General features: G+C 43.9%; 1 protein-coding gene across 6 annotated transcripts in view; it reads right to left on the minus strand.

Moving 5' to 3' along the window:
• TSNARE1 (t-SNARE domain containing 1) overlaps positions 1 to 18,814 on the minus strand; it is a 474,970-nt gene that overhangs the window by 355,624 nt on the left and 100,532 nt on the right. For all 6 annotated transcript variants that reach the window (XM_014965242.1, XM_014965244.1, XM_014965240.1 and 3 more), the window contains one exon: positions 227 to 349. In XM_014965242.1, coding sequence (XP_014820728.1) covers positions 227 to 311 — 85 coding nt within the window. In that variant the 5' untranslated portion in view covers positions 312 to 349. The remainder of the gene's footprint in view (positions 1 to 226; positions 350 to 18,814) is intronic.

Genomic DNA, 18,814 nt, shown 5'->3' on the forward strand with positions numbered 1-18,814 from the left:
CTTTTCCGCGTTGCAGCCTCAAGTCCTGAGCACAGTAACTCAGTTGCCTCATCACACAAATGGAATTACACAAAAGTTTGCTTTTCACCTTTGAAAATCACTGTCAGAAACGACCTCCGGAGAGAGTGTGATATTTATACACCAGCCACACTGAACATGAGCAAGTAAAACTTTGGTCCCCAGGGACTCAGGTAGAATAAATGACAGCAAGGGATCGATACTTTACCGAGAGGTTGATAGCCTTGTCTCGAAGGGCCTCCAAATGGATTCCTACTCCCAAAGCCACTACCATCAATGGATCCATAAGACATCTTCTAGATAGCAATGGATGCAGGATTATTCTTCAAACCTAAGGAAACAGAGAAAAAGACAGATACAACACTGTTACAAGCCAGTTAAACCCCAGCATTCTAAGAAAGAAAAAGAAAAGAAAAAGGCAAATTAAAAAATATGGGACCATCTCCAAACTTTAGGATGCCCACCTCTGAAAAATAAAAGCATTAAAATCTAGGTCTCCTGGACTACAGCTGATCTTGGGGGCAAACAAGTCATTCGTCCTCCCTGTGCCTTATTTTCTCTGGTGATAAAGGGCAACCATTTATCCGCTTCAGCTGCGGCAAGACTTTTAATTCCTCGCTGTTCACCAAAAGTGCTTTGAGATCCCGAGCTGGTAGGCAAAGACCAGGCACTCAATCAAAAAAAAAAAAAAAAAAAAAAAAGGTAATGCTGTCTTCTGGAACATTACCACTACGCAGCTGGCTGGGAGTCTATCCATCACACTGCACTCTTGATGAGCTCTCAAAAGAGACAGTTTACTGCTATATCATAAGCTCCTGGGCCTCTAGTATAAATATTGGAGCCAGAGTTATTTTTCCTTCCTGGTTTAAAAAAAAAAAAAAGAAAAAAAAAAAGAAAAGAAAAGATAAGGCCTAAGGTAGCAGAAGCAGGACGAAATCAATGCAGCGCTGTCAGAGAAATACGACTTCTTCCCCCTTCTCTGTCCACAGGCTTTTTCTCACAATGGGCCCCAGATGCCCTCCAGCACGTCAGCAGGGTCCCAGGAATTTGATATTAAAAATAGTTCAACTCTAAGGCATGGAAATCATAGAGTCATCAAATGGTTAGAATTGGAAGGGACCTTAAAGATCATTGAGTTCCACCCCTTTGCCCTGAGCAGGGTCACCTCCCACTCAAGCCCCATCCAGCCTGGCCTTGAACACCTCCAAGGATGGGGCATCCACAGCTTCTCTGGGCAACCTGGGCCAGTGTCTCACCACCCTCACAAGAAAGACATTCTTCTTAATATCTCATCTAAATCTCTCCTCGTTCAGTTTAAAACTTATAATGATGACAACAAAGAAAGAGAAGAAATAAAGGTGCTACATCAGTTGGGGCATGATACAGGACCAAAAAAGCTTAAAACTGCTCTTCTGTAGAGAGGTTGATCCTGACCCATCCTTTCTTTCTAGAGATAAGCAAGTGTAAGTATTTTTTCCCACGACTTCCCCAAGGCCACACACAACAAATGTGGAGTGAAAGTCTCCATCATGTTGTAAAATGACTTGATTACAACTGGGCAAGTGTTTCTTTGGCAAATAGTGAATGCATCTATTTTTTCCCAACAGAGTGGTGTGAAAGAGGGAAGGGAAGAAAGGCTTTTAGAGCACTACAAATGTTTCATGTTGATTTATCCATTTCAATGCATGCTTCCATTTTAAAACTTTTTCTCCCTGTAAGGGAGGGAAAAAAAAAGAAAGAACTGAAAATGAAATATTTTGGTTTAGTTTAACCAACCATTTTAGAAACAACCACGTCCCACCCCATCCTACAAAGCCATTGAAATATCCCTTATTCACGCAGCTCCAGAACTACGCTCCTACCCCACAGTAATATATTTACAGGAACATTTAAGAGCGAATCTAAATACCTTTAATTTGATTGGCAATCAAAGCATTTCCCTCTCCATCCCCATGGCACCTCCCAAGTCTTTTGTCTACTGCTCCTCAGGGAGACTTGTCCAATTTACTGTGAAGGCAGTTTGTACAAATTGGAACAAGCATTGCCTAACATACTAGAGACAGGGAAATAAGGGAAATAGAAGAAGAAAAAAAAAAAAAGGAAAGAAAAAAAGAAAGGAAAAAGAAAAACATTTTAGCACAGCTTTATCCTCATCACCTAAAATGCAAACAACCATACCCAAATCCTACTAAAGGGACATCTATCCTGCCAGAGGCATGAATTTGTATTCTTCACTGAAATGGTTGTCAAGCATTGGAACAGGCTGCCCAGGGAAGTGGTGGAGTCACCACCCCTGGAGGCATTTAGAAGATGTGTAGACGTGGTGCTGAGGGACATGGTTTAGTGGTGGTTTTGGCAGTGTTAGGTTGATGGTTGGAGTCAACAATCTTAAAGATCCCTTCCAACCCAGGAAATTCTATAAGCTCTACTCTCTCCATTTATATTTTGATCCATGAGCTGGGTGATGGGACAGGGATTAGCCTCATTAAACACACACACACCACCAAACTGGAAGGTTAGATGACAGCTTCAGCGTTCAGAACAACCCTAACAAACCAGATATGATGTTTGACAAAGAAAATAAGACGCTACATAATTCAGGACAACTGCAGGGACCTGAATTTTGAGGCAGCCAAACAAGTGCACAGAAGGAGAGGGGGAAACAACTGGCCAGTGCTGCAGAGGAGGATGGGGGGATGCTATAGGCTGTGAATGGAACATGAATCTGCAATGACGTTTCCTGGAAAAGTGGCAGACATCATCCTGGGATGTATAAATAGGATTACAATCTTTTGGACAGGTGAAGTAAACCTTTTGCTTGACCCCACACTGCAGAGCCCCCAGCTGTAGGCAACAAGCTCCGGCACAGATTTTGCCAGAGACTGAAGAGAGTCTAGAGGGAACTTGGAGAATGACAACAGGTCAAGAAAACATGGCCTGCTAAGAAAGACGGATTAAATGGGGTTGCTTTTTGCCTCTAGAAGGGAAGATTGATGGGAAAACTTGAGCCGCCTTCAAATCTGTGCAAAGCTGCTGTGAAAAGACAAGGAGGAAAACATTCTCCTCATTTGTGTTGGCCAAGGCAATGGAATTTTTTTGGAAAAACCAAAGCAGGAAAAATGGACTGAGACACTGGGAGAGATTATGAGGAACGATAGAGCACCTCTGGGAACAGGAAACATGAGGAAGGTCTTCTTACAGCTGGAGGTGATAAGACTGGCTAATGCTGGTGGGGGGCCAATACTGGGTCCAGTCACCTTTAACACCTTCCTTGATAACCTGGACGACGGGGCAGAGTGTATCCTTAGCAAGTTTGTTGATGACACCAAGCTCAGAGGAGCGGCTGATAGACCAGAGGGTCATGCTACCATCCAGAAGGACCTGGACAGGCTGAAGAAATGCTCCAGCATCACAGAACAGTTAAGGAGACCATCTAGGCCAATCCCCCTGCTCAAAACAGGATCAGCTAGAGCAGGTTGTCCAAGATTGTGCGCAGTAGGGTTTTAAATATCTCCAAGGATGGAGAATCCACAATCTCTCCAGGAAAACTCTGGCATTTGACATCCATAATCTGAAGTCCCTCCTCGGTATCAAACCAGCCACGACATCAAGGTGTACGTGGTAGCTGTTTATGGGATGAAAAGAAAGGGTCACAGAGGCAAATCTCATCCATTGCAAGAGTGGTTGCAGACACAGAACTTCCAGACTCACAAACAACTTCCAGTCTTGCATTTGCATGCATTATAGGCTGAGCATTCACTCTTCTCAGGTCATGTCCATCACATCATAGGGAGGACCTCCAGATTCCTCAGGAAAGAGCATTAGGAACTTGGCTGTGGGTTCAATGGGACCTTCTGGCAGGCTAATACACAGCTGAAGCCAAGACCAGGCATCCAGATGAATTCCTTGCCCTGAGTTTCACAGTGAGCTGTTGGCGCTGCTGGGCTCCTCACCAGGACTTCTCCTGGCTGGGGAATGCCACCACAAATCAGACTGATTCTGTTTACTGTTCAGCTCTAGAAAAGTAAAATCACAGACCGTTTGGATAATAATTACTTGCCATTAATGAATACAGGGATGGGTGAGAGCAACAGCACTCTTGTAGTCTATTCCCAGCCCTACCATGCCTTGCTGAGGGAGAAGTGCCTTCACTGGGGGCTTCAGAAGTGATTAGCTATGACGACACCTCCATTTCTTTATGACCAACCAGAGATACATTTTTCCGAGGTTTTTAACCCAGGAAATAAAAAAATAAAAAAAAATCCTTGTACCAACCAGCCTGACCTTCTTCGTAACAAGAAATCAGATCATTTCACACAAATCTTCTCTACGCATCCACCCCTCCAGCCTCTGGTCAGACCAGGTCACCTCTTTCCATAACAGCCTCTCCGAGGCTCCACTTAATGAAGGATCAGCCCCAGCCAAGCCGTTAGGAGAGCTGTGTCCTCTCACCTCCTGAACTTGGCTGTTTGATCTCTGTTGCCTCTTAACCTTCCTTCAGATGAACTTAACAGACTGACCCCCTTTCATTTCTTCCTAGGAGACTTGTTTACCAGCACACAAATCACAACAAAGAAGGGAGAATACTCAGGATTGTATTTGCTTTCCATCCAGCTGCCTCTGCTTCCCTGCCTATAAAACGGACAGACAGATACAGAACCCTCCTCTTCACAGGATTAACTTGATTAATATGGACTTCTTCTGAAGCCGTTGAGAGGAAAGGGCATATTTGCAAATTGTGCTGCTTTCCCAAATCCCCTCTAACAGTTTGTTCCCCAGACGCGACTCTGTCACTCGTGTCACAGACCGGCTGCTTTTTAACTTCTCTTCCCAGGGATTTTCTCAATTATTAAAAACAAAACTCAACAAACCTTTATGCCGTTCACCTGCAAAAAAAATGCCCCTTTCCTCTTTCTCAGAGAGTCAGGATTTATGAAGAAGCTCTGCTGTGGAAGCACTACTTTTCCTTTTTTTTTTTTTTTTTTTTTTAATCAATGGTTTTAACATGGAGTTGGTGTAATTGCACAAATCCCCGAGCGCTCGCCGAGCTCTGTAACGCGACTGTCAGAGGTCAATCAGAATAGCTGTAGGGGATGACTTTCTTCTTTTTCAGAGCAGCGCCTTGGAGGTAATTTATGCTCCTCTGGATCTTTTGTGATGTTTGTAATATTAACGTGGTGTTCTCGGGTGGCTTTGAGCAGGCAAGGCGAGGAGGCAGCGCTCAGGAGCTGAAGAAGAGAGCGGCAGGAGAGCGGTCCAGGAGTGATGCTCTGCATGAAGCAGGGCCAGGGATGCAGCAATACACGTGCTTCCTCCCACTTCCCTTCCCAATTAAGCTTTAATGCTGATAGGAGGTCCTTGGAGAGTGCTCCCATGGCCTGAGGAGCACACTGTCCAGCCTAGGATGGCATGGCACAAAATACGGTAACAACAAAAAACAAAACCACCAGGAATTTATATCAATAATCAGACTTTGTACAAATTAAACTGGCTTGCAGAAACTTCTAGAGACACGTATGTTGTACTTGACAGGCACAACGTCACTCACGACTGTAAACAACCTGACCCAAGACACTGAAGCACGTTCTTGTCTATCCTCCTCCAGCTGAACTGCAGCACAAGGTGAAGCCAACGCCTACAGCCGGAAGGCACCGTGGTGTAGGTGCAAAGTGAAAACAACACGGATTACCTCAGAAACGAGCTGCTTCTGCTGCTCTGGAGGTTTGCTATGAAACAATGAGGAAAAAAAAAAATAAAATCTCTTTTTGCATTCTTTCTCAGCAATTCCTTATTTCAGGAAAGCATCTGATCACTTTCTAAGAGATGTAGTCTTCCCTGTGCTCTAACTGCCATCGTAGATGTCTCCGGGACCGGAGCAGTTTGTTTTCAGAACAGATACTATCAGGACAGGCTGCAAAGTCAGAGATAGCGAGGCGAGATATCCATGACATGTTATGGAGATAAATACTGAGCCCCAAATAGAGACAGTTGGTTCTCCGTGCTTCTAACTGGGGAGACACTAAGAGCTCTGGCCGGCCTCAGCGCGCTTGATCGCAACCTTCACCTTGTTTTTCCACCAGCTCAGCAACGCTATGCAAACAGTTTCTGCCTAACCCCTCCTCTAACCAGTCACTCATTCCCAAGATCCGCAGCCAACAGCACTCATCATGTGCACCAGACCCTTTCTTAGAATCATAGAATGGTTCGTGTTGGAAGGGACCTTCAAGATCATCCAGTTCCAACCCCCCTGTCAGGGGCAGGGACACCTCCCACCAGACCACGTTGCTCAAAGCCCCATCCAGCCTGGCCTTGAACCCCTCCAGGGATGGGGCAGCCACAGCTTCTCTGGGCAACCTGTTCCAGTGCCTCACCACCCTCACAGGAAAGAATTTCTTCCCGATATCTCATCTAAGTCTCTCCTCTTTCAGTTTAAAACCACTACCCCTCGTCCTATCACTCCACTCCCTGATAAAGAGTCCCTCCCCATCTCTCCTGTAGGCCCCCATTAGGTACTGGAAAGGGCTATACAGTCTCTCCCTGGAGACTTCTCTTCTCCAGGCTGAACAAGCCCAACTCTCTCAGCTTGTCCTCACAGGAGAGGTGCTCCAGCCCTCAGATCATCTTTGTAGCCTCCTCTGGCCCTGCTCCAACGGGTCCATGTCTGTTCTGTGCTGAGGCTTCATTCTTGTTCATCACAAGGCACCTCCATCCCCACCAAGCTCAAGAAGGCTCCATCTAAAACCTCCTATGGATGTGAGAGGGCTTAAGATCTGATGGGACTGTCATGCAACGTAAAGGAGAAGGAAATCATAAGCAACAGAGATGGGAAGGAATTAATGCCTGCAAATCATCTGCACGCATTCCACGTTACACAAATGCCTGTGTACCAGGCACGAAGAACAGAGGTAAGGCAAGCAATCTGGAAGCCTCTTGTGCTCCTTTCATGTCAGTCCCAGCTGCCACTTCAATACACAGACTTTCCTTCCACTTCCACCTGACTGCACATCTTCTACAAAAGAACTGAAGGCAGCCTTCAAATCCTGCCGAGTGACACCAGAGACAGGTTGGCCTTAGGCAAATGCCAAGAATAAGGACTAGATCAATTTTGTTTAGCTTGGGGATCTCAGGTTCCTAGACCCCCTGTTTAAGCTGTATAAACTTCTTCAGAGCAAAAGTAGCTACTTAGGGCCGCTAGGAAAAGTCTTCCATCAAAAGGCTCGCAGATGCCATGGCAAGATGGATGCCTTCCATCCTCAAAGCACAAGGCAGCCCACTCTGAAACAGTTTGGTTCCCAAAAGCAGCAGCCGAGTGTGATAAATGACAAAACGATTGCACCAGCAAGGTCAGCCCTCAGGACCCAAATATCTTTTCAGCTGGAGAAGCAATCAGGCTTCCTTGATACCGAGGTATTTAGATCAAGAGAAAAGGAGGAGGACTGCCTTTGGGAGAGCAGAGATGTTTTGGAGTCCATCGCCACTGAGTTGTGTGTAACATTTTCTACTGTTCAACTCCAGGCTACCTGGATGGCAGCGCTCAGATGACTTAGTGCTGGGTCACTTTTAGCTCAGTTTGATGGAAATGCGATGTCACTCTTCCTAATTTTTAAACTGACATTCAAATAGTGGTTAAACAACATTTTTTTTCCAGCTCTTGCAGGAGAACATGATCTAGACGGCTTCCAAGCCTGAATTTCCCTGGCACAAATCCTCTGAGACAGTTCCTGTCCTAACCCACCAAGATTTCTTTTTTTTTGTTGTTGTTGTTGTTTCCTGCATTGCCTTCTTCTATTTGCTGTTTTATGCCGTGTTGTCTACTTTTTGTGAACCTTGCATGTAGAACCGTCTTAATCTATCCATATGCTAGACAAACACAGAAGTTTTACATATTTCAGTGAACAGCAAAATTAAATTTCCAGTCAGTTCAGAATTCAGGATTCATCTGCCTTTTCAGTAGTAACGAAAGATGAATATTAATGTCTATTTGCTGTGAAAAAAAATACAAACAGGGAGGAGGAAGACAGAGAAGAGGGAACTGTTGTCTAGTTTGCTACTGTGAAGTTAAGAGTAAACTTATTAATTATAAAAGATGTACATGCACGAACGGACAAAGACCAACTGCAACTCACTAGGTGAGCTCAACAAAATTAGAAATAGCATTTATAAATTTATAGCAGATTTCAACGGAATAAGGAAAAATACATCTGATGACGGAAATCGGTTTGGAGTCCACAGGAACATTTGGATTGACAAACCTGCAACAGGGGAAGGAGATGCAGGGTAAAATGGGACGCAGGAATGAATCAAGTCATAGATTCCTTTAGATCCCAGGATTCCGCTCCCCCATAACCCAACATCACTTGTTTCCTATGTAGTACTTCCCAAAGTAGAAACACTGCTATTCAACGCACACCATCAGAATATACATCACCCTAAGTTCTCTTCTGCACCGATGTTCACCAGTAGCAGCATTATAAATAAATCCTGGAGAAGGCTAAATGAGAAACAGCATGGACTGGTGCAAAGACACGGAACGCAGTGGGGAAATTGAAGAGTCCACTTCTACTGTTGGCAGTGATTCCTCAAGGAAACAATTTGGTATCTCCATTTTAGGTTTCCTACCAAGACCACTGGAGATGATAAAGGTCAGTTAGGCAGGGTGTAAACCAAGTCAACAGATGGCTGTAGAGAGAAGAGAGCTAAAAAGCTTTCACACTGGCCATATGATGGACAGCAGCCTCCAAAGACTCATATCTCGGGGAGAAGAAGACTTGAGGAGAGTTGTGTTCTGCTTGGGTTTTTTGGTGTTAGGGTTTTTTTTTAAGTGGGAAATGGAAGAAAACTGACGAGATGCTATGAAGCAGTTTCCAAGCTTCTTTCCAGTGAGGTCAGCACTCAAAAGGCTCAAAAATTCAAAAATGAAGAATATTCAAAAATCAAATATCGGTGAACATGGGGAGCCAACATCAACCACCAACTAAAGATTCTGCATCTTGGAAGGGTGGCTCGGGGCACCCCAGAATTCCCTGGAAGCAAAGGCCACCTTTGAAAAGATAGAAAGAGGGAGCCACAAACCCACGCAACCAAGGTGACAAATACACATATCTGCGAAAATTTCAGGGATACAGAGGAGAAAATTGTAGAATCATAGAATTGTCTAGGTTGGAAGGGACCTTTCAGATCATCTACTCCAACCATCAACCTAACACTGACAAAAAACACTGAAAAAAAAATACTTCAGCACAATCTCAAGCAGTAGCTAGCTGGACCATGGCCATGGAGACAACTACTTTATAACCATCACCTTAATATGAAATCATTACTCCTTATCTTTCCCCAAGAATAACCTCAAAGAAAGGTGACAGCCCCACAGTAGCCACGTATACTCATGCAAAACACCTTAGGAATACTGCATCCAAATGAGTGCTCATTGCCTTCCCCTCTTTGAACAAATCATTCAGCTTATGAAGAAGCAAGGAGGGAGGAGGGACAGCTTGTACACACCACCAGCCTCTGCTGACAAGAGCCCTTTTGACATTTCTAGTCCTTATTCTGCCCATTGGTCTCCTGCGGTTCCTCCAACTGTGCACCTGCACACAAGACTACAAAAGATCTCCAAACAATGGCCATGCTGAGAGATAAAGTAAAACCAAGTGGCAAAGATACGTGTGCTCCAACAACAAGAAAATGCAGAAAAATCCCAGAGATTTCACTGCGTCTTGTGGCCACCTGCCGCGAATCGCAGCCTGGAGACAGCAACGGCTGCGAACGAATTAAAGTGAATTTGCTGAAAAAACTCCACTGAACCTCCAATGAGACACTATACACACTGGAGGGGGAAAAAAAAAATACAAAACACAAAATTGTGTTCAATTTTCCAATTCATTCACCGTTGCCAAGACCCATCGCTGATGGAGAACATGGTTGATCTCTTAATTATTTCAAGTGGTCCTTAAAATCACACCAAATCTGCTGTTCACAGACCTTGTTTGTTTTTTTTAAACCCCAACAAACAGATCTCCCTAAGTCAGAAGGGATGGTGAGCACCTTGACCAGCTTGATTTCAACTTTCCCCCTCCCCAAATAAAAGTCATCCAAAAATAAGAAGTTTTTAAAGCAAGGGATGCTCCTCAGTAGGCGTAAAAGATACAGGCAGGCAAGGAATTGCTGGGGTTGCTGAAGGCAACAGACTGAAAATTAAGTAACGTGGACTGAAGAGGAACAAGCAATAGAGATGTTTTTGACCACAGATGTTCACCGGGGGGATGCAGCAGAAAAACAGACCAACAGATTTGCCTAAGTCCTAGGAAAACACACGAACAACCAGCCCTCATCAGCTGGGGAAGGGGAAGTTCTCCACGATGGAGCAGAGGCTCCTGCCTGCAGCCAAGTGGCAGGATTAGCATAGCAGGAGGAAAAAAAGAAGAGATTTCACCTCTTTTGAAGGCTTACAGGCAAGGACGACAAGAAAACGCACACGGAGCTGGATGTGTAAATACGTGCTGTCAAAGGACTTCGTCTTCTCCAGGCCAACTCCACCCCGAAAGCCTTTGAGACAGTCAACAGCACAAGGCAGCCTGCAGAGAGCTCAACTCATCACCTTCCCAGCTTTCTTTCACCCTAATGACAGATATATTTTGGGGTACATCCACCATCGTGCTGAGAAAACCGTGTCGGTCAGGTTTGCTCTGACACAGCCTCCAATCATTTATGAACCAGAGACCATAAAAAGCCCCGTTTCAGCTCATTTCCCAGCGTCGCTATCGTTCGGCGCACACTTGGGGACTCCTCCTTCCTGCTGATAAGCTCATGTAGCACATGATGGCACCAAAGGGAACCAAGTGCAAATATCAAGGAGAAAAAAAGCAGCTTCGCTTCAGCGCATGACTCATGCAAGAAGAACGCCAAGCCCTGAACAAGCCAAAGCAAAACAGCTGACTATCAAACCCTCCACACAAGTGCAAAGTTGCCCTTAAAAATATAAACTGCAATCTTTTCCACCTAAAAAAAAAAAAAGCACTTTGCATTTTTTATACAATTAGCCATGTATAAGACCCTGATGAGGACAGCACACACACAATGTCGGATGCAATACAGGTCCCAACTACCACCTGAGGTGCCCTGTGAGGCATGTGTGGGGCTGGTAGACCTGCCTGGTGATGCACAGGCTTCTGGGTTGGCAGAAGAGTGGGAACCAGCTCCAAATTAGCTTTGGAGTCCTCAGCACAAGAAGGACATGGACCTGTTGGAGCGGATCCAGAGGAAGCCACAAAGATGATGAGAGGGCTGGAGAACCTCTGCTCTGAGATCAGGCTGTGAGAGTTGGGGTTGTTCAGCCTGGAGAAGAGAAGGCTCCAGGGAGACCTTTCAGCAACATTCCAGTATCTGAAGGGCACCTATAGGAAAGCTAGAGAGGGACTTTTTACAAGAGCATGCAGTGACAGGATTAGGGGTAATGGTTTCAAACTGAAAGAGGGCAGATTTAGCTCACGTGTCAGGAAGAAATTCTTCACTCTGAGGGTGGTGAGACACTGGCCCAGGTTGTCCAGAGAAGTTGTGGATGCCCCATCCCTGGAGGGGTTCAAGGCCAGGCTGGATGGGACTTTGAGCAACCTGGTCTAGTAGGACAGCGTCCCAGTTTGTCTCTTCAGATGACAACAGCAGAAGGAAATCCTTCAGGTAATCACAAAACCAGTTCAAGAGGTGCCAGGGTACTTGAAGTTTGTCTCTTTTGGTTCACCGCTCTGTCTCGCCTCCTTCCATGACCATGGTGAGTATGCCCTCCACTCAACCCCAGTATCTTGGCCTTATAAACTGGGTTAGATGCAATCCTTAAAGCCATATTTCAAGATAATCATATTATCAGGAGTCACCAGATCTCTATCACCCAAGAGTAAAGATACTTAGTAGAAAGGAGAGAGCAAGAGCATCACTGTGGACCCATGAGCCACCAAAGGCTGGTGGCTGACCATCCTTCTGTGTTCAGGCAGGCTCGAATCTAAATCCATCTGTGCATTTATGAAGGTAAAGAGTCTTTGGAGACTAAAGCTGGAAACAGGCACGAGGAATCAACAGAAGCTAAGCTCACATCTGATGAAAAGTGCAGAAGATGCATCTGTGTTGTGCTTCATTATACTTCTCTTAACAGAAGTAACAGAGTAATATATAATTGCACACAAGTAAAGGATGGATGTGAATCAAGGTGGTTATAAAGTATAAAAATATTTAGGTCCCAAATAAGGTGAGGCAAGAGATGCACCCTGTTCTGCTGCATCTACCCTCAGCCTGTGACAGTAGTGTCCACACCACTTCCATCACTCAGGCATTCCCTGCAATATTGAGTAGTAATATATACTCCCACACATTTTTTTTATTCCATATCCAAGCTTATCTAATCTCATTTTTTATTGTTTTGTCGCTTTTTTTTGAGTGGCTTGATTCTACATAACAGATAGGATCCACACTTGAGGAGAACAGTTTCCTCTCGTTCTTTGTATGCATGCTGTCACTTTTTAACTTCTATTTTTTCGTCTCGCAAACTTTTTTCAGCCTGAAGAAAGCATCGTTCTGAAAACGATCTAAATAAAACATAAAATGAAGGAGACTCTGTAATGGAGTTGGGCCATGGACCAAAAGAACTTGTATTTCGAATGTTCTGCTGCACCCTTTGCTTGTGTTACATTCAAAGCCTTGGGGAGCCATCCAAACCTACACAGACACAAAATAATCCACAGATATTACAGCTCCAAGGTGCCAGGGCCAGAGAAAAGTGTTTCCATTGGAAAATGAAAATGGAAACTCAAGGATGAGGTGAAAAGCATGGAATAGCTTGTGTGGGAAGAGGAATGTCCAAAAAAGAAATGGTGAACAGAGGAAATTTGACACCACCCCCCTAAAAATAAAGTGACAAAGGGGAGGAAAGAAGCCCTGTGCAAAAATGAGTTGGACAAATGTTGGAAGAGTTTCCATCCCTTCCACAGATTGTTGGTTTTGTTTCCCCTCATATTTCACCGGAAGATCTAGGAGATCTCTCATGGGTTTGGCCAATTTCCTTCCTCTGTGAATCAACCCGAGGAAAGTCCAAATTCCTGAAAGCAAAGGAAAGCAGAGAGAACTGGAGACTGTATGGGCCTTATGTGGCTTCAACCCAAACAAAGATCCTTGGCTGAACCAATCACAACTGTTGGACATCGCCACCACACATGGATCTTCCCAAGGAATACAAGGTCCATGTCCTCTCCCACCTCCTCTGAAGAGCTGCATCATAATGGTGAGCTGGTGGGAGAGCCTGGGAGGAAGGACCACAGTGGCTGGTGAGTCCCACAGCACACAAAGCTCTTCTGAAGACCCATCACAGAAAGTCCTCTAAGCTTCCAGAACCACTCACAAGCTTATGGCTCCTCTTCTCCAGCATTTATATTCCTCCTTGGTAAATAACCTGATTAAATCACATTTAACTTGGAAAGAAAAATAAAACTTAAGAAACAAGTCAGAAACACAAAGACGAAAACCGTCTTTAAATTTAAAGAAGAGAGAAAAACTTATCGGTTGTACCTTTCAAATCAAGACCCAATCTCACTATGTCAGAAGGAAAGAAATGAAAACAGTGCAACTGGAGCATAACTGAAATAGTTTTAGGTCAAATAAGAAAGCAAACAATTCAGGCAATTAAGTTCATGGGAGCACAGGGAGGGTGCAGGGAGTTGTGTCTAATGGGTTCGTTCCACAATGAGACCACAAATATTTATTCAAATTGAACAGTGCCTCCCTCCTTGTGCTGCCTTAATCCACGGATTAAATTTGCTTTCCACAAAAGGTATGAGAATCTGGCCCCTAATGATTACACGCTCATAAAAATCTGAAGATATTGTTGCTATTTCAACCAAGTATCATAAACAACTGCATCAATTAAATTTTGCCAGGCGCTGTACATATTGCAGATGCTCGAGAATAAATTGTTTCATTGCAAAACAGATTAAGTGCAAGCTCCAGCAGGGACAGGTAGACCCACTTTAAATTGTTCCGAGGAAATACATGCCTCTACCAGGCCATTCTTTTGCAGGGAGACGTTTTGCAATCCATTTTCAAATACTCAATTCTAAAAGTTGAGATAGCCGCTCTCTGCAGATAAAATTAAGGGAAACTATAAAAGAACGAAAGGCTAAAAAAAGAAATCTGGTCCAGATGGATTCCCGGCTGAATTCTATAAAATATTTACAGATCTTCTGTCACCAAAACTTACGTTTCTTTTTGATGAGGTGGAAACCAAAGGCTCTCCACCTGTCTTTTTTTTTTTTGCTTTTCAAAGGCTCACAGAAGATGTAATAAGATTATTTTTCTTTAAAAAAAACCGCAACCACTAAAACCCACAACAGACTTTAATCTCAGATGTAATTACTGCAAGTGACTCCAATTAATCAATATGGATTTTAAAATTCTGTGAAACGAGATATTGTCCCTTTGCTTAATTTATCCCAAAGTTGTTCCCTACATTGCAAGTTCAAGAGTTTGTTCGTTAAAATAGCCTTAGCTCAGATAAGCACAGGCTGATACCACCATCACTCACGTAATAAATTAACAGCCTAGTCCCATGACAGTGCTGTCTCTAGATACCAAAAGATACTTCATCATGTGTCATAAGGGTAAAGTATCCACTTTTTCATTTAAGACCAGTCAAAATAGTTCTCAATTTTCTGCTCCTAAAAATGTAGGATCCATTTGCTAACACCCAGAGTGCTGGATCGCAGCTCCCCGAGAAACAGGGAGCAGTTTTTATATATATGTATATATATATATGACATACAGATCAACCTTCTGTTTGTTGTGGTCTGTAGATGATAGAGCTGATGAACATGAAGGTGGATTTTAAACTGCAAATAATCCCATCAGCCCTGGCAGGGCTTTTGGAGCAGGATGTGACTGAGCATCAGCAACGATCTCAGGAATCCTTTTGTTTCAGGCAGCGCCTGGTACGTGTGGATTTGATGTAAAAGGTAACAAGGTGGAGGCTGAGGGCTGAAACCAGGGGATGAAGGTCTGGGTCAGACATGGCTCTCACATTGTTTGCTCAAGGCTATGCATCTTTGTTCTTCTCCTCGTCCCCAGAAAGGGAACCAAAGATCTTAAAACATTAATTCCTTCCATGGCAATGCAAGCACTAAAGCTGAATTTTGATCTCTGTTGGGTGTTCTCAGCTCCGTGCAGCACAAAGAACTACCTCCTCTCACATATTTGAAGATTAAAAGGGGAAAGCAAGCAAAGAAACAAAAAAAAAAAAACACCCAAACTCCACACTGTGGCCTGCATCCAAACCCATTTCACGTATTACTGAATGAGACCAGAATTTACAACATATTTTGATGTTAGGGGTGTATCCTTTTTTTTTTTTTTTTTAAGCTGACCTTGCATTCACTGTTTAATGCAGCATTATGCTTTTGACAAGCAAAAGAAGAGACTACATAATGAATTGGTCTCCACTGGATGTTGACTTGATAAGCACTACAATTAATTCAAATTAGCATGCTGCCCTTCCTTTCCCTTCACACTTTCAGAAATGTCTCTCTAAACCAATCTATGATTACCAGTCATACAGAAAAGCTTCAGAAAAATACTCCTCCACAAGCATATGGCAGAGCAAATTCGTCCAGCGCTGCAGGGTTTTCATGGCATTTATCTTGAAGAAGGCATTACACAGTGATATAGATGTCTCCACGTCTTGGCTACGCTCAGAAAGGCACGGAGCTAATCCTTATCCCCTTGTGGTGTGCACCATCTCCTCAGGAGAGCATCCCCCTCCCCAGAGATGCTTCAGACAGATGAGGACTGGAATCAGCTACCCAGGATCTCAGTTGTAACATCCATCCTTAAAGTCAAGGCTGTGCTTTCTAGGAGCTTTATTAGACCTCTGTCACATGCCATGGCAACCAAATTCAAGTGCATTTCTTGAAAACCATCACTTAAAAAAAAACACTTTTTAAAAAAACACCCAAGTTTAGCTAAGCCCTTTACAAATGATGTAACCCCCATATGCAATGGCCAACATTAAAAATATTTCCACCACAACCATGCTGTTCATGAAGTTCCTCTGTACTGGGTCCAGCTTTGGGTCCCTCACTACAAGAAAAACATTGAGGTGCTGGAGCTTGTCCAGAGAAGGGCAACAAAGCTGGTGAGGAGTCTGAAGAACAATTCTTGTGAGAAGCAGCTGAGGGAGCTAGGGGTGTTCAGCCTGGAGAAAAGGAGGCTGAGGGGAGACCTTCTCATCACTACAACTCCCTGAAAGGAGGGTGTAGCGAGGTGGGGTCAGTCTTTTCTCCCAAGTAACAGGCAATAGGACAAGAGGAAATGGCCTCAAGCTCTACCAGGGGAGGTTTAGATGGATATTAGGAACAATTTCTTCACCAAAAGGGTTATCAAGCACTGGAACAAGCTGCCCAGGGAAGTGGTGGAACCACCACCCCTGGAGGTATTCAGAAGACGTGTAGATGTGGTGCTGAGGGACACGGTTTAAGTGGTGGGTTTTGGCAGTGCTGGGTCAATGGCTGGACTCGATCTCGAGGACCTCTTCCAACCCAAACAATTCTATGCTAAGAGCAGAGGAATGGCACGTGAGCTGTGGAAACACAACAGCAGCCGCTGGTATGTGTTACCAACCACTGGGGTATCCCTCCTGGAGCAGGATATTGTCTCAAAAGACACCGAACCAATTCAGCCTCCCTGATTGAACAGCGCGACGCTGGTGCTCAGGCACGGCGAGGCAGAAGAGTTCTTAAAATAACAACCTCAAAGGATGTAATTTCATTAAGGCAGACTGACCCTTGCTGATTCTGCTCATGTTCCTCCACGGTATCATTTTTCAGCGATTTAGTTCATTCTCTCACAAACTTCCTTTTCCTCTCCCTCTTCCTAGTTGTGTATATATTTATAAATATAGAAGAATAAAGAGAGCACAGATAAACCCTCAAGGCGTTTCTCTCCATGCTGGTCCAAACGAGAACACAAGAAGAACAAGATATTCTAAGTGTTACACTCAGCAGTTGGCAAGAGCGTGCACAGCCTTTCTATAGTGGTTATTTAATTCCAAAAAAAAAAAAAAAAAAAAAAAACGCGACAAGAGCTGACATTGCCTGATGTATACATAGAAAAGTCTTCCAGCTCAACTGATAGTTCAGAGAATTCAAGGTTCCAAAGTTGTTAAAAATCGACAAAATCCACAAAAATGCTGAAATAAAATCCAGCTTTTCATTTTGCAGGTTTAAAAAATCTTCCCTATACAGACACCTGGGACTGTCCTGAGGTCCAGGCAGACAACAGACCCCAAGAGAACATGCTGGTTTCGTTTCCTCCCTGCATCTACTCACTGTTTTAAGGAGCCTCACACCCTATCTCAACGCGTCATGGCCTCCAGACGCTGCTCTGGAGACATTCCAAACCCCCCCAGACATGTTCCTGTGCAACCCACTCTAGGTGGACCTGCTCTGGCAGGGAGGTCGGACTAGATGATCTCCAGAGGTCCCTTCCAACCCCAAATCATTCTGTGATTCTGTGAAACACATATTGGTTTTGCAAGAATGTGAATCTATGTATTTAAAATTACAAACTTGTATTAATTTCAATTCAAAGCTAATTAACTTTTAAAGTAACCTCAAAAAAGCAACACTTTTCAGCATCTCTTTAAAATTTTGGATTTCTCATGTGAGTCTCAATACATTATTCTAACCGCAGCACAGATTTGTTCCTGTAAAAAAAAACAATAATGAACCGAACAGGGGCACAAGAATCCCAAATAAAGATAAGCCCCAACAGCCACAACACACAATCCTCTGGGGAAGGGTAAACACCAGCCTGTGATTTCAAGCTGTGGTCTCCAGAGAGCTTCTTCCTTTCTTAATTCTGCCAGAAATCACCACTTTCATCGTCCAACCCAACCTCTCATGCTATTTTTACCCACAGGGAAAACCAGAAACAACAGGCACCGTCCTTTGAAGAAATCTGTCACAATTTTTCACTTAATGAAGTAAAACTCTAAAGCGTTTGAATATTTTTTTGATGTGTGGCATGACTAAGTCAACCTAGACCTTTTCAGCCCGGCGTTGTAGACAGAGATGCAAGGTTCATTACAGCTTCATACGTACAGCTTCATTACCATCAGAAAAGGAAAGATTTTCAGGAAAAGGGTTGATTCAGTAGATCAGCTTCAACCTCTCAGACAGGACTGAGATATTTCACCCATCAGCTCCTCAAATGAGCAATCAGATGGTCACAGTTTCTGTTCACGGTATAGAGTGAAGGTCAGCTCTCCCATTAGGGAACCTTTGATGGCCTCATGTGGATGGATGCCATCAAAAGCTTGAAAAGCCCTTGCACACTCAGGACATGACTTTTCCAGGATGTAACCTCTTCAAGAGGAACCAACAAAGCAAGAGCATTAAAAACCACATGTGACAGCATTTCCACACTGATGACAAACCAAGCAGTATGCAGAACAGCACACCAAAGATGACCAACACTTGTCTGTGAAGTGTAAGGAAAATTGTTCTCTTAAGGATCTTCAATTTGACTGGCATATGCTTGAAGTCTCCTGCTGCCAGGACTAAAACATCCCTAGAATTATTTAATATTACAGCTGACAAGTTGCCTACCTTGGAAAGCATTGCGTGCCGCTCGAGGGAATTTTGCGTTACACCTCATCTCATATAGAGGAATTGATCAAAGGACAGAAAATTAGTGGCTGCTTGGGCAATCGTGACTCGTTCACTTAATAAAAAAAAAAAAAAAGTCTTTCAAAAAATAATATCCA

The sequence above is a fragment of the Calidris pugnax genome, unplaced genomic scaffold (genome assembly GCF_001431845.1).
Source record: "Calidris pugnax isolate Ruff unplaced genomic scaffold, ASM143184v1 scaffold41, whole genome shotgun sequence".
NCBI lineage: Eukaryota > Metazoa > Chordata > Aves > Charadriiformes > Scolopacidae > Calidris > Calidris pugnax.